This window comes from Pteropus alecto, unplaced genomic scaffold, assembly GCF_000325575.1.
Source record: "Pteropus alecto unplaced genomic scaffold, ASM32557v1 scaffold22, whole genome shotgun sequence".
Taxonomy (NCBI): domain Eukaryota; kingdom Metazoa; phylum Chordata; class Mammalia; order Chiroptera; family Pteropodidae; genus Pteropus; species Pteropus alecto.
Window position 1 is genome coordinate 7,556,449 of NW_006434839.1, and position 16,531 is coordinate 7,572,979.

Genomic DNA, 16,531 nt, shown 5'->3' on the forward strand with positions numbered 1-16,531 from the left:
AGGGAAAGACACAATCATATATAATTATCCAATCATAGAATTCCACCTCGGAAGAGACTGGGGAGATCCATTCACCTCTCATCCAGGTTGGTAAGCTAGGTCAGTATGTGGATACACCTCATTTCTCCTCCCCTGTGAACCATCCACCTGCTCTGGATTTATCCACAGAGAGTGACGGAACTTCAAGGGTGACAGATATCACTGAGGAAATGGGACTCAGAAACATGAGACAATCGCACGATGTGTGAGGAAGTGCCCTTATGCTTAAAACATAAAAAAAAAAAAAAAAAAACCATTTGTGGAATTTGGTCAAGGGGAGATATCTGGAGGATAGAGCTGCCTGAAGAGGTTGTAGGGTGTGAAATTTGTCCTGCTGTCCCAGTGGGGGTCATCACACCATCTGGCCCAGTTCCCGGGAGACCAGCTACAGCCTGGCTTCTGGGTGGAGACTCAGTGCTACGGACCCACCTCCCCCAACCTCAGTTCCTGGCTTCACAATGCAGCTGCCGGCGACCAGCTTCATTTAGATGTTTGGCTCCAGATGTCCAAACCCGAGGACATCGTGTCAGCATGACTGTAAAAGAACAGCTGCATCTTCCAGAAGCCCCTTCCAAGTCCATCACTTGTTAGGATGATTATAGTGTTTTACTCGGGAGATGGTTACGCCTCTTGGGCCCCTTTTTGAGATCTCATTCTCACAGGGAGATGATATTTTGAGACACAGAATGTTAGAACAGAATGAGTTGCAGAGATTGCGTGGTGCTGCACCCTCGTTGTGGAGATGAGGGCAGAGGAGTGGAGAGGGGTGCTGGCTGGGCGGGGAGGGAGGGAGACAAGCAGAAAGGTCACGTACTTCCCTGAGGTCACCTTCAGAGGTGATGGCGGAGATGTGACTGGACTTTCATCTGTATCATGCACTTTTTTGGTCAAAGATAAAAAAAAATTAAAAGTACTAGTTTTATTTGGAAAATACAGAAATGTATAAAAAAGAGAAAAGAAAATGCATACCTTGAGGGCTACCCTACAATCATTGTTCAAAGTTCCTTTCAAGTTTTTATGTTAATTAGTTTTCCTAGTTAAGATTGTACTATATGTGCATATTCACTGAATAGACTGGAAATAAAATCATATACATATGATTATATATGTATATGCATATAATAACATATGATTTTCTCATATATGTATTTTCATGTGTGACATATATATATTTTATATGGATATAAGTGTATATATATATAATTTTCTTTCCGGCCTGTTCAGTAAAACCTTGTAATGCAAGTAATTTCCCCACTTGCTGTAAACTCGTCATAAACATAATTTTAAACTATTCTATCACGTGAACATTTCATAATTTACTTACCCACTGTCGTACTGTTTTATACTTAAGTTATTTCTCATATTTTCAAATTTTGAATAATGCTAACGTAAAAATGTGCAATAAGGTTTTGCTTTCCTTTTTTAAAAATCCCTGTATTTCAGACTATTTCCTTTGGCTAGAGTCCCAGAAGCAATGTTTCTAGGTCAGAGAGTATAAACATGTTAAAGATTGGCTATCTATTACTCAGTTGTTTTCCAAAAGTATTGTTCCAATTTATGTCTCCACTAGAAAGCTATGAAATTTTATTAAACCTTTGCTAATGTGGTCGGCAGTCCTCATTTCCGATGTGAAAAATCTCAGCGTTCCAAGTTCAAGTGCGGCTATGAAGCAGCAGAGATCGTGATGTGAACACACAGTTTTAGTGACCATTTCTGAACATTCCCCCAAGCTTTGGATCTACCCTAGAAAGCAAAGAATTGGCCCCGTTTAGTCCAGCTGGCTAGGACCAGCCCTTTAAAGCGATGCCTGTACCCTGGACCAGGAGAGAGGTATTGACATAGCCCCAGGAATAAAATGAAGACAACGCAGAACAGTGCCCAGGGGGTGTCCACGTGCTCGTGTACGTGCATGGGTGTGCGTGTGTCTGTGATGCATCTCCATCCACAGAGCTGGATCCATGGACTCACAAACACATGTCCCACAACAGACAATGGGGCTGGGGCACTCTCCTGTGCAAATCACCAGGGCGGATTGTTTGGCTTCTCTGATGGTGCATGTCAGTCCATCTCAGCCCTGCTGTTCAAAGGCCCTCCCAGGCCCGGGGGGTGGAGTGTCCCAGTAAGGGTCGGGCCATTTCAGCCAGGCTTAGGGAGAAGTCCAGCTGAGATGATGAGTTCCTGCATATCGCAGAGAGGTCTATCGAGCAGAACAAACGAGAGTGTCAATATCTGTGTCTCCAGACCCACCAATCCAGAACCGTAAGCCTAGTGTTTCTGGAGCCCTTCTCTCCCCCTGCCACGCCTTCCCGTAAGGAACAAGATGCTGGAATGATTGAACCTTGTGGAAGTAGATATCTCATTTGGGCTTATTTTTCTTATCTTTAGCAAAGGGGGAAATGAGGCCGAGAAGGTTGGGTTTTCTCCTCAAAATCATCACCCTCTACATTTCATTTCTCTTGGAACACGCTCGGTCTTCCCTGCTAACACATAGATGGGTGAACCCAAGCGTATTGGAGACTTGGCCCTTCTTTCCTTCATTTGCAGAGAATTTTCACGGGATACTGGGGCCTGGGAGACAGATCACCTGAATTCCAGCCCTAACGTCAGTAATCTGTGCGACCCCAGGCAAGTCACCAACTTCCCCAAGTCATTGTTCTTCTCTAATACAGGAGTCTGTATTAGGTGAACTCTTTGGGTTTTTCTTTTAAGTCTTATAAATTTGTGATATTATAATAAAAATCAAAAATGCCTAAAAAAGCGAGATTTGGGCGAGAAGGAAGAAGCTACTCTGAACCCAAGAGGCCAGAGGAGCAGTCCTCCCTCTAACTGTTGTGCTCAGAAGGCGCCTGGGTGTCCACGAGCATCAAAAGGCAGAAAGGAGAGTTGAAGATGAGTAAGGGGTGGATTAGAAAGGGCCTGGATTACTGCATTCCGAAAAATCTTAGAAGTGAGGCAAAAAGCCTCGATTGAAATTGTTGAGTAACCGACTGCAATTTTTTTCCTTTTTTTATTTAATTTTATTTTTTTAAATGAAGTTTATTGGGATAACATCGATTAATACAACCATATAATTTGCAGGTGTACATTATCATTTGACATCTGTATATTCTATTGTGTTTACCACCCAGAGTCCAGTTTCCTTCAGCTACCATATATTTGATCCCCTTTACCCACTTTATCCTCCCCCTACTCCCCTATATTTGACCCCCTTTACCCCATCTACGTCCCCGCTCCTCCCCCACCCCTTACCCTCTGGTAACCACTAGTCCATTGTCCATGTCCATGAGTCTCTGTTTGTTTGTCCTGTTCATTTGTTGCTGTTAGGTTTATATCCCACATATAAGTGATACCATGTGATTTTCTACTTTTTCAGTCTGGCTTATTTCGCTTAGCAAGATTATCTCCATTTCAATCCATGTTGTCACCAATGGCAGTATTTCATCTCTTCTTATGGCTGAGTAATATTCCATTGTATATGTGTGCCACGGCTTCTTCATCCAATCATCATAGGACACTTCGGTCGCTTCCATGTCCTGGCCACTGTGAATAATGCTGCTACGAACATCAGTGCGCAAATACCTTTTTGGATATGAGTTTTCAAGTCTTTGGGGTAAATACCCAGTAGGAGGATTGCTGGATCATATGGTAGATCAATTCTTAGTTTTTTGCGGACCCTCCATACTGTTTTCCATAGTGGCTGTACCAATTCGCAATCCCACCAGCAGTGAATGAGGGTTCCTTTTTTTCCACATCCTCTCCCACATTTGTTATTACTTGTCCTGTTGATTATAGCTACTCTAACAGGCATGAGATGGTATCTCACTGTGGTTTTGATTTGCATTTCTCTAATAGCCAGCATCTTTCTGACTGCAATTTTTAAGAAGTTCCTGGAGAGTGTGACTTACCTAATGCAGCTTCATTCATGTTCCACAGAGAAACGCTGTGAAACAGGGTGTGGCAGGAGGAGCGTGCCATCTCTTTCAGATAAATCAACTCAGGTCTGTGCGGAGAGTTAGTCATGGGAATAACACGAAAGTCGTTCTCGGAAGTGACCCAGGCATCTGGAAAGTTCCGTCCCCTCTGTAATTTAGCCCTGGGTATATCTAGTCTCTGCATTTGTCAGACAGTCTGTCCATCTGCAAACTGCGGTCTTCGCCTGCTTTGTAGCCACGTCGACTCATTGTCACTTCCCTGCCTCTCCAAACCCGGCGTCACAACCTCTTAGTGTGCCTTTAAGTCAGTTTAGTGGGCTGTGACCAACATTGAAAAAAAAAAACAATTAAGTAGAATAAGAAAACATCAGAGCACATTGCAGATAGCGAGGGAAAGGCTTGTTTTTTCGGAAATGCTTTATTTTATCCTGGGTTGCAGTGTGAGTAAGGTCTCAATCAAAGCAGTTAAAACTGCCCGTAAGATGGAGAATCTGAGAGAGAAGTCTTCGAGGCCTTTCCATACATCCCAACAGTGTGTTTTTCGTGCTTCATGCTTACGTGAGGTGACAACAAGAAGTACCACCGTGCAAGTGATGGGCGGTGGGGCCTGGGCCCTAGACCCCAGAGACCTGCCACACCATGGGAGGACAAATACCTGTCACCTGGCAGGTAACTAACTCCCCATTTCCCCTTGTCCCTGCTCCTCTGGCCGTTTTCAAAACTAAGAAAGACGAGGCAAGGAGAAGTGAAATCAGAGAGAAAAAAGAGTGATTGATCAGCTTGTCATGGTGAGTCAGATGTGGTGGGAATGGAGTCCGTGTTCCTAGAGTTTAATAACTAGAAGGAGCTGTAGAAACAGCCTCGTCCTGCCCCATCATTTTGCAAGGAACCCGATACTCGGTGAAGTGATGGGCAAACAATGTGCAGTAGTCAGTTTGAAACCCAGATTTCCAATCAGCAAAGCTCATGCTTCATCCTGCCATGTGCTGCCCTCATCCTTGCTGGAAGCTCTACGTGTTAGCAAACAGCTCCTGGGAGCTCTGGGGTGAGAGAATCCATCTCTGAGAGGGGAACGTGCATAACACCCCGCCCCCCACCCCCCACGTATGTGAACCTCCAGCTGTCCCTTCTCATCTTCTCTGGGAACGACCAATATCCTGATGTTCTCGCGGAGCAAAACGGCAGAATCAGGTTCCATCCCAACAAGCAGGACCAGCAGTGGGGGAGCCGGGAGGGGATGTCGGGGTGACAGGATGGCCACTAGCATCCCTCCCTCTGCATTGTTCCCTTACACAGACCCTATAGTCATATTGTCCCACCCCTCTCCATACCTCTGGTCTCAGCTGAGAGAGAATAATAACAATAAACAATAATAACAACAACAATAACAATAACAGTCATGGTTATCGGAATAGTAATCGTAACCTACACCAGGCACCCACCCAAGCATTTCCATGAATTTTCTCTTAATCTGTTGTCATTGCCCCCTTTAACAGTAGACAAAACGAGGCACAGGAAGGCTAAATAATTCATTGTCACACAGCTCCTTAGGGGCCCCACCAAGTAGTCTGGCCCAGCAGCCCCATTCTTAACCACTGCCCTCGTCCACGGCCCCCCTGCAGCCGGTTCATGGCTGGGCACAGCAAAACAGAGCCTGAGCAGCCTCAGCTGAAGCTGCAGCCCGAGCCACAATGGCCGTGCTACCGTCCTGGTTCTGTCACCCACCGGGCCAGTGACACCTGCCGGTGCCTCCCTGGCTCGGGGCCCGTAAGAGCAGGTATACATCCAACGGCGGACGGATGCAGGTCCCACTGCTCTCCATCCGGCCTCTTCCTCTGCCCCATGAGGGCCAAGGGGGCAGGCACCTCATCCTCCACGGGGAAAAAGCAGTGAAATCACTGGGTGAGTCTCCCATAGCTCAAAGGAGGGGGAATTTCCCAAAAGATTTCACGGAGTGTTTCCTGGAGTTTTGCGCGTTGGGACCCTGCAGAGACGTGGCATCCCCTGCAGCCTCGAGTCGGCCTGCTGGATTGCTAGAGGCTTAGGAAAGGTGTAGGCCGCTCATGGACCTAGTTAGGGTCAGGCCTGCCGGTGAATTCCTCAAGAGGATCTGACCCCTGTGGCATCGCAGAGGTGCCTGGGGACCCGAGGAGACAAAAGAAATTAAAGAAGCCCTTCTCTCCCAGGCACCCACAGAGCCCGGGCCATCCTTGCTTCTGAGAAATGACATAGGCAGCTACAGAGCCCTCATCTGGCTTAGCTGGGTGCTCTGACCTCCCTCAGCACACTCCATGAGTCTTGCAGAGAAACAAGCTTATCTACTGCACGCTCACCTGCTACCCTGGGAGCCGAGAGGGGCTTTACCTGGAAGGGACGCTGGACACCGAAAGTCTGTAGGCTGGGTCCAAATGGCCACTCAGGTTCTGCCCCACCTCACCCTGATGCCCAAACACCCTCTTCCTTTTCTCTCTGGCCCCTTCCCCAGAGCGAAGCCACAAGCTACCTTTTGGAGTTTGCATTCCTTTGCCATCACTTTCAGAGGGGGTGGGGGAGGAGGTTGGAGAGGAGGAAGAGAAAAAAGTAGGAGGGAGCAGAAGCCCCCATTTAAGCCCAGGCTGATGCAGGAATCCAGCTGACACAGCAAGGAAGCAAGATTAGTAACAAGTGAGAGGGAGATGATTTATGTTTCACGCCTGAGGACCCACGGAGGACCTCCAGGTGTCACCGGGGCTGCCCAGCGATCTTTAGCAGCAATTAGAGCCAGAGACCGTCCCGAGGCCCCTCCCCATGCCCGATTTTAGGCTGATGCGTTCGTCTATTCCCGTGGGCATAGCGGCATCTAAGAGCCTCTCTTCCCTGCCTGATTTCTCTTTCTCAGCTTTTGCCTTTGGATGAAAACAGGACATGGCACCCCGGAGAGAGAACACGATCAGGTGGTACGCTTGTGGAGGAGGACAGGGCATGGCCACACATCAGGACGCCTGGGTCTGGAGCCTCTGTCTCCCTTCCCTGCTGTCCTTGGGACCATGAGCACTCATCCAGGCCTCGGAGTCTGGGGCAGAGATCTGGGGGCTGTTTAGCAGGAGAGACCAGTCTTCCGTCTGCTCTGAGCGCAGCTTCCTGCAATGTGGGCATGGACGGGGGACCGCCCAGCTTGCCTGGTGCCATCGCAGGCAGGCCCACCCACTCCGGTTTTGAACCACCCAGAGAGCAAAGGTGCCTCAGCTGGAGGTGATGCTCAGGGTCAGCTCCAAGGGGAGGAGCTTTCTGGTCATTGCACGTTGGCGTGGTGGCACTGAGTCAGCTGAGTGGTTCCTGTTTTGTTAATGAGCTCTTCTAAGCCAAGCCACCTGGAAGGTGGGTCAGTGGTACGAGTGATCAGCATAAGAAGTGAAATAGTTGGGTCAAGGACACACGGCGCTTCTGACTAGGTGGGGTTGGAGTTCAAGCCGGACCCTTTGCATGTAGAGCAGCGGTGCTGCCGTCGTGACATGGGAGGGGCTTCTCCTGGCCTTCCTCTTCGGTCCACTTGACCCAACAGACTGAGCAGTTTGATTTGAGAGCAGCCTGCCCTGTGCCCTGCACACCCTGGGAGGGCAGTGGTGGGTGCCACAAGGGGAGAAAGCAAACTTCCAGAGGGACGCTGGTGTTTTTGGCAGAGGGCGTTCTCTGGAATCAGAAAGACTAGCCAGCTGTCCCTCCCTTTCTGGCAGGCTGCAGCAGGACACAGCCGCTTACCACTGTATGCACATTGGACAAATTAATAACAGGCTCAAGAAAAAGCAAGGGGAGGCTCTATAGGGCCCTTAGAACTAGGGCTGGAGCATCTTAAAGCTCTTTCTCCATCTTTACAACAAAGCCCCTCAGCCTTGCTAAGGCGGCCTTCTGTCAGATGAGTGTCCCAGGTTACTTTTATAGATTTCTGTCCCCCGCCTGCTGTCGGGGTATCTGTCACCTATCACTTGTCACTGTTGTCAGTGATGCTGTCTGATGCCTCACCTGTTCAATGCTTTTCTTTTTCCTTTTCTGCGAGCTTGGAAACAGATAATCAAGCTTATTAGACTTGTTTGTAAAATGAGAATAAAGAGCCATTAAGTGAGTTCTCCAGGGACCTGCCGAGTCAAGTGCATTAGCTTCAGTGTGTAGACACTGAGATTTCTATTTTAGCGCTTCCCAGGTCATTTCTGATATTTTCTGGTGCCTGGCTGGGTTCGAGGTTGGGGATAGCTAAGACCAGCTGAAGTGCAGATAGGCTTATGATAAGGGGTTATGAACCATGAGAAAAACTGCTCTCTTTTATACCCATCCAAACTATAGCGTGAAGCCTCTCCAAGTTCTCTACATTGTGCTTACCTGAGAGATGCCAAGTGACCTTTGGAGAATTGTTTTTCTTGCTGACAATTGCTCTCGGCAATTTGCAAGGACTTAATGCAGGTTCAGGCTGTTGAGAGACCTGCCTGCCCAACGGCAGGGGTAGGGCCAGGTAATTATTAAAGGTTTCATCCACCCTTACTCCTTAACTGTGCCCAAATTGAATCCCTCTCCTCCTCCCCAGGATGGCCATGAAGTCTCTAAGCCCTTCTTTGCTGGCTCAGAATGCTCTTTCCCGTTCCTCTGTCTGAATTCTATCAAGCCCTGGTTTAACTCTTTCTGCCAGGAAGCTTTCCTTCATACTATATCTTGCCCTTTCGTTGAATGCCTGTAACACATTAGGTAGCTGAACAGCAATTTATTTATTTATTCAACAGGTATTAATTAAGCCTCTGGTACAGAGCAGATGCAGATTGTTTCCCAATCTTTGTCTCGCTTTCTCAACCAGCATCCCCACTTCCAAATAGCAGCTCTCAGCCCTGGCTGCACGTAAAAACACCTGGAGAGATTTTGGAACTCTGAGGCAGAGCCTGCACCCTAGATCCAGCAAACCAGACCCCCAGCAGCACTCCTTAAGAATTTTTTTCTATTTTGAAATAATCGTGGATTTGCATGACATTGCAAGCAATTATACAGAGAAGTCCCTCGTCCTCCCCGCTCAGTTTCTCCCCATGGTGACGTTTTTACGTAACTCTTGTACAATATCGCAAGCGGAAAATTGACCCTGGTACAATCCACCAAGTTACCCACTCAGATTTCACCAGTCTGATGTGTGCTGGGGTGTGTGTTCGCATGTGCACACATATCTAGTTTTACGCAGGTTTATCGCACACGTCGATTTGCGTAACTACCTTCTGATAGCATTGTTTGTCAAAGCTCCTCGGTGAGTGATCTCAGTGTGTGAGATCACCTAGGCTGAGAACCGTGCTCTGCAGGCGACATCCCCTTCGATGTGCCCTGCCATCGATGCTCCCGATAGCCTTCCAGATTCAGAGTTTCTTCTCCAGATTTGGAATCCCACAGCAGACACACCTGATCCATGGTGAGCCACCAGGCTGTGCCCCCCGTCCTTACTCTAGTTCTCTCCCTCTTCCTCAGCCTAAGACCCCAAGTCGTGATGGCGTGTCAGGTCGCCGGAGTCCTCCACTGGCCTTCTCGCACAGATAGCTATTTCCAGAGCTCAGGAATTAAATTGAAAATAGACCAAACAATGTGACAGTTTTCTGCTGCTATTTTTTCTTCCGTGAACAGAATGTTCAGCATTATTTTTTTTTCTCTTTGTGCAATGCTGCAAGTGAGAAATACTCTGATTGGAATGCTGGCTTCTGCTGTTTATAAGCCTGCAGTCTCCAGCAAGCTGTGCAAAGGGAGCTTTCCCAGGGACTTGGAGGGTAAAAGAGTTGGCAAGTGGTTAGCTATGGCCACATCCAGGTGCTAATTATGCTAGGAAGGAAATGGGCCACATGCGCATGGATGGATGGTCCTTCTTGAAGCTTCTCTTTTCCCTGGAAGTTTTGTAATGCTTTTTGCCTGAAAGCTATCAAGGAGTGTTCTGATCCATGGACCCTGGGAAGAGGCTGGGAAGGAAGACTGGGGAATATTTTGTCTCAGACGTTGTCTATTAAATAGCTTAGCGAGAAAATAGGCATCCCTATTCAAGTTCACTTTTCTCAAGACCCTGAAATCGGAGGTCTAATGAGGGCTGGTTTGGGAGTAAGGGGTGGGAGGTGTGTAACAGGAAATTACTCTTTTACATTCTTCCAGGGTCTCCTGTCCCATCTCAAGGGAGTAGACAGGAAGATTTCATGACTGCCAGTGTCATATGGGAGCTTAGAGAAGGTAGAGTCCATTTACTCTGAGGATATTCATTCTTTCCCTTACTTAAGAAACATATTTGAATCATCTTGTCTGGGCCACATATTGAGCTTGGTTCTGAGGACACAAAGATAAGTAAAACAAATGCTCGCTAGGCATTTGTCTCTCTGGATGTGGCTTAATTTTATTTGATTTTTTTCCTCCTGGGATGGAAGGTGAATTGGAGTTGGGCAAAAGAAGAAGTTGATCGTATTGATTTATTCCAATTCACAAATGCCCAGCATATGTAGATACAGAACAACCAGATTTTAAAAGTCACCTTTCTTTTTCTTCATGCCCTATGGAAGTGTTCAAGATCTTGATTGAGGCGTTAGTTACACGGGCGAGTACATTTGTTAAAAGCTTATTAAAGTACACTTAAGATCTGTACATTGCACTGTGTAAATTTTACCTTAAAAAAATATATATCACATTTCAGACAGAAATGGAAAAGAAGCGGTGAAGCCACAGTTAAGAGAAGGCAATTTGAATCAGGAATAAAACCCTAATTTTGAAATTTCACCCTAACAACATTCCCAGAGGCTGGTGCCCCCTAAACATCGTGCCCCCAGGCCTCTGCCCCCTCAGCCTAGGCATGTGCTCTTCGGGGGACTTGCTCCAACCTTGGCCTGGATGTGTCTGCTCCTGCTTCTGGAACAGTTCTCCCACACTCCAGTGGGGCCAGGGTGGTCCTGCCTCCTCCATGAAGCCTTCCTGGATCTTTGCAGTCCGTCTAAGTGAACTTTTCCTTTTCTGCTTCACTTCATTGACTGCCTTGATATAATATGACCCTCTATTACTCAGTATCTTTCATTTTTATTTACTAAGTAAGTTAGTACATTTAAAAAGCATAGAACAATGCGTGGCACCAAGTTAAGTGCTCGATAAATGATCATTGTTATTTTCGTTATATTTTATGCCTCTGATTAGTCTCCCTAAGGTCTGTGTCCTCGGTTGACACACAAGTCTTGCAGGGTCTGGACTGTTTTCCTTTGGTGACCAGCATGGTGCCGGGCACTTATTCTCATTAAAATCTGCGCAGACGTGTGTAAACTGCAGGCAAACTCTAAGCCCATGTATTCGGAGACTCTGACTATGCCGAAGATGTGACTGAGGAACTTTCTAACAGAAACTTTTGCACTTACAGTACCAACCAGGTGACGAGGGGAGAGAGAGAGAATACCAGGACTCTAAACTCTCTCCAGCCCCACACCTGAGAGACCTGGAAAAAGCCTGACCCACCAAGCCAGCAGAGTGGAGGGCGTGGCCCCAGAGTACCTGTTCCTTGTATGGTCTTTTGAGTCTCCTGTGGCACCCCAGGGTGTGGTAATGAGATGACAACAGCCCTGCCTTTCAAAGTGACACTCAGCAAAGGGGCAGCATGACAACGACACCTGCTCATCAGCCCCGCCCCACCTTGAGTCTGTGAGGGCTAGGCCACCCTGCTCATTAGGTTTGCATCTGCCCTCACCAGCCTGCCTGCAGCTGATGCTCATTAATCCTGGAGCCCAGAGCCTGGTGGGCTGAAAGAGGCTAGGCTTTTAGAGCCATTTATGGCAATGGGCTTGGCAAGAGCTGCTAGATTGATTTATAATTGGGCTGAGGGGTGCCCCTGAGTCCCTGGAGCCAGGCTCAAAACTAGGCCAGTCCAGGAGGGTGGTTTTGGCTCACTGTCTTCATGAAAAGGACCAATGCACAGATGAGATTCTTGCCAGACCAGCACAGTGGCAGCTCCACAGAGCCGATTCAAACACACCCTGGGGGCCTCCTGGCTTGTCTCCCACCCCAGGGGCATGTCATCCCCTGACTCAGCAGAACCTACCTACCGTGGTGAGGACATAGTCCCCTCGAGAGGGCAGAACATTTACCAGGGTCTTCTCTGGCCGACATTAGGCTGGGATCAGCCTTCTGAAGTCACAACGCTTTTGCAAGAGAATAGCGAAAACGAAAGTGAAAGCAGCAAGTGACATGTTGGACTGCTCACTGTCTCACTGGCACTGAGCTGAAGGCTTCAGGTATATTGTCTCGTTCAATAAGGCGTAAGGATTGTTATCAGGCCCATTTTGTAGGCGAGGCAACCGAGACACACCTCAGTAGAGGCGGAACTCTGCTTTGGACCAGGTGGCCCGGCTCAGGGTTTCGTTGCTTTTACTCTCTGCCGCTCCAGCCTTAGCATTTGCCCTTGGCATCACCAGCCTAAGAAAGACATCTGATGGGCGTCAGAGATGCTAGAAGCCTCCACAGTGAGATGGGGAATCTGGGCCGATGGAAGAGAAGGTGACTGGGTGTCGAGAAACTGGGATTCCGATTTCGTCCCAGCCACTAAGCAGCCATCTATGTTAGTATATAACCTCCCTGCTCTGTGCCCTCAGCCAAATGGGCACACTGTCATTAGTCGTTTTTAAATAAGAATACCAACCTGCAATAAATGTGAAAACACTGAGAAGAAATAACAGTAATAGCAGCAGTAACTGCCCTCAGCCCAGCAGGAAGTCCCCACCACTGGGAGCACCCACCTGGAGGACAGCGCCACATCGTGGGTGGCAGAGAACATGGGCATCTGCCGGCTGGGTGCTGTTCCGTCCTTCGCCAGGGTCAGTGTCCGGCTCTCTGACGCCCTTCTCTTGCTGCGTGCTGTGGACGTGGCTGGACTCGCAGGAAGCTCCTGTCTGCCTTCTCCCTGGGTTCTCCTTCCTCCTGGAACGGGCTTTCGTGAGTGTGGGTAAAGGAAGCAGCTCATCGCACTCCCTTCCCCCAGTTCGTCCTCCCCCTTTCCATCTCTCCTTGCCTCTCTCTTTCTGCTGGTTCACTCTCATCAGGGACATATCTCGGTATCCAAACTGTGAACCCAACTGTCTCCATTGCTGTAGTTTTCAGAGCAGCCGCGTGACGGTGGCGCTTTTTTACGGCACCAGAAGCTGCTGATGCATAATTCAACAAACAATCCAGAAATGCATCAGAATCCAAATTACTCACATCAGAAGGATTTTGATGTTAAACACTGTCTCTTAAAAAACCCACTCCATTCATGACGGTCTCTGTGCTTTTATCTTGCAGAATTTGTAAAATTTTCGGGAAGGCTGGCTTGTAGAAAGGAGTTTTCACTTAAAACTGGTGGCTGGGCATCCCCCCGGAGAACGTGGATGGTGTGAGGTCCCCAGCCCCCATCCCTGAGCCAGCTGTCAGTGGCAGGTGCCTGGGGCTGGGTCTCAGGGCTGGATCCCCCCCCAGCCCCCAGGCAGGTATGGGCTAGCCCTGGGGTCTCCAGTCCCTAGAGCAGGTTCACCCCAACGGAGGCAAGGCCCTGCCCTGAAGAAGGCCATGTGCTGATTCTCTGTGGAGAGGTTGTGCTGCATACTGGGTAAGCACACGGGCTTTGGAAGGAGACTCCCAAGCATTCCAAGTCTGACTCTGGCACTAATCAGCTGTTAGAGCCTGGGCATGTTACTCAGCCTCTCTGTGCCTTCCTTTCCTCTGTCAAGTGTGGGAAATAATAGTGCCTATCTTACAGTGCTGTTGTGAAAACTGGAGTTATTACATGTGAGTGCTTCATGAATATTGGCCATTGTTATTATTATTATTCTAGAAACATCCATGGGTATCTAAAGAAAGCCTGGGTTTCCCCATTTCTTTAATGGGAGTTCCAAATTTCAAAGCATGCTGCTTCTGCCTCGGTGGCCCACTGGGGTCTCCATAACCAGATATGAACTACATAGATTGGAAACGCTTGGCGGCCTGCAGTACTTTGAAAACAACATCATGCCCTCAGCCCACTGATGCGTTCCTCAGATTTATCTCAGTTGGCGCTCTTCCTCAGCAGGCCTCTCTCTCGGGTCTTCTCTCCCAAGGTTTTTATTTATTTCCTCCTCTCAGCCTGGACGGCCACCAACCAGCCCCTTGTCCTCGGCCGTGCCACCTAGCCTCCATAAAACCCATTGCTCTGTCATCTTGCAGCAGACACACTTAGGCATTTTCTAAGAGGCTGGAAGGGCTGCTGTGGCCAGCCTGCACTCAAGCCCAGACCTGAATGCCTAATTGGGTGTTCCCTTCACTATTTCCAGGAGTGAAAATGGGGTTATCTGATCAATAGCCCTTGTGGCTGCTTATCTGTTGCTGTGGTTGTTACACATTAGCTGTGGGGCTGCAGATAGGCACAGCTTCACCTCTACTGAGTTTGCAGCCGCCCCCAGCCGCCCGTAGAAGGCAGGGCCACGTTTGCATGGGATGTGGACCAGGGTTCCTGAAGGCTAAGAATTCCCAGAGATGTTTCCGGAGCCCACTGGGCTGGTGGGTCTGAGCCACAGGTGGCCACAGAGGACTCTGGCTAAGCAGAGGGACACTGAAAGTGTGGATGAAGGGCAGAAGTTCAGAGGACTGAGAAGGCAGTGGGTAGACCAGCTGCTTCCTCGTGCCTGGCATCCCAGGGCAGGGCCAGTGGGAGAAAGTGAGGAAAAGCACTTCATGGATCCTCATGATTTCTTCCTTGGTTCAGTATGACTCTTGCTTTACACCATCGCAGTCTTAATCCCACGCTGTATGCAAAGTGCCTTGTGGATAATGGCTAACGTTCGCACAGAGAGGTGAGGGAATTCGCTCAATGTCACAGAGCAGGTTAATGGTGGAGAAGATGTGAGGACCCGCTTCTCTTTTCTTTCAAAGCACTGCAAAGCACTCGACGCCATCCGGCAGCTGAACTCTCAGACTCACACAACAGGAACACCCAGGCTCAGAGAAAGGCGAAGCCACTTGCCCGATGTCACACAACTTATTAGTGGCAGAGCTGGGACTAGAACCCAGGTTTCCCAACTCTGAATCTAGTGTTTATGTCACTTCCCACCTCCGATCACTTTTGTTGGTCTTTTCACCTGCTCCCCTCATTAGCCAGGGAGGAGGGTCCTCCTAGGGACTGGCATCTGCCAGTGCCATCTGCACTGAAATCAGCCTGGGAATCTCAGGGGGGTAGGACAGAGGCAGCCCTACTGGCTGGGCATCACTTCAGAAGGAAGCCAGCCCCATCCCAGCACATGAGCTGAATGGAAGAGCAGGCTTTGCACAGGCACAGACTGCTCTCACTCCCTCCCCTCGCTCCCTCCCATGTGTTTGGGCTTGGAAATAAATAAATTCTGGATGGCTGCTAGCCAGGCAGACACCCAGGTTGTCAGGGGATGGGGGAAGGTCAGACAGGGATGCCAGTTAGCGTGCAGAAAAAACAAAAAGGGGGGAGGTGTAAATTAGTGGCCTGTGTCTCAGCAGCTCTGTGCCTGGAATCTGCAATGGGCCCTACCACAAGTTGGCTGGGGATTCTAGATTATAATGCAACCTTCCTTCTGAGTCCAGCCCTGGCTTTGCTGCCGTACGCTGAAGATGGCATGAGTCGGTGTCCTGGTACCACCCGCCCCCCCAGCTTCATCCATCCTGAACTTGTTGTCAGCGTCTCATCGCTCTAGGTTCTCTCTGCTCCCATGAGCGGTCAGGTGCCTCTTCAGTGGATGTGACAGCCCCCTCCACTTCCCCTACCACGTCCGCTTACTTTCCTGTCTCTCCTAGTGTAAGAGTTTGGAGAGGGCCAGGGCTGTTCTCCTCTGAATTCCCAGTGCTGAGCATAAAGATATATAACAGGTTCTCGATAAATATGTCTCGGATGAACGAGTGAATGAATGAACGAATGAATGAACGAGTGTTTAGCTAACAAAATTAGGTCCCGAGAGATGAGCTGATTGGGGCTTCCAGCAATAACCAGCCCTGTCCCAAGCTGATATGTGCTACTGCTTGTTCTCCACATCTCGCTCTGACATCCGGGTCAGAGCCAAATACACCGCCTCTGCTTTGTGGGCCCTCGAGACTAAAACCAATTCGACAGACTACTAAACGCCAGGCACTGTCGTAGGTGCTGGGCTGATAATAAGATAGAAGAGATGGTTTCCCTGACCTTGGGGGCATCCCAGTCTGGTGGGAGAGTCCAACACAGATTCACCACCTGCTGTGGGAGCCAAGGATGGGGAACAAAGATTCTTCTTGAGAGGCTGGGGCTGGGTTAGGCTTTGGGGTCAGTGGGGGTGAAAAGTGGTCCTGATGTAGAAAGAGAGCCCCGAGCTAGATAGACCTGGAGGGTAAGTGAAACTTTCCAAACAAAAAGTGGGTGGCGGGTAAGGAACAGCACGGGCCAAGTCGGAGGAATAAATTGGCAGCCTGAATGGGGAACTGCCGTAGATTTGCTTGGCTGGAGTGTGGGGTCAGGAGGCGTGGGTCAGGGCGTGGGTGGAGAGGGGCTTGTGAAGTGCCTCCCAGCCAACCCAAGAAGAGCGCCTTGCTTGGACCTGACCTCCGGGCGTGGG

General features: G+C 49.1%; 1 protein-coding gene across 3 annotated transcripts in view; it reads left to right on the forward strand.

Moving 5' to 3' along the window:
• The window catches only part of PLXNA4 (plexin A4), a 418,764-nt gene that overhangs the window by 155,050 nt on the left and 247,183 nt on the right, over window positions 1-16,531 (forward strand). Inside the window, exons 4-5 of one of the 3 annotated variants that reach the window (XM_025045940.1) lie at window positions 10,107-10,181; window positions 11,344-11,370. The exons of the other annotated variants lie outside the window; for them this stretch is intronic. Of the exons in view, the coding sequence (XP_024901708.1) occupies window positions 10,107-10,151 (45 nt within the window). The 3' untranslated portion in view covers window positions 10,152-10,181; window positions 11,344-11,370. Of the gene's footprint in view, window positions 1-10,106; window positions 10,182-11,343; window positions 11,371-16,531 lie in introns of those variants that run through there. 3 annotated transcript variants of the gene reach the window in all.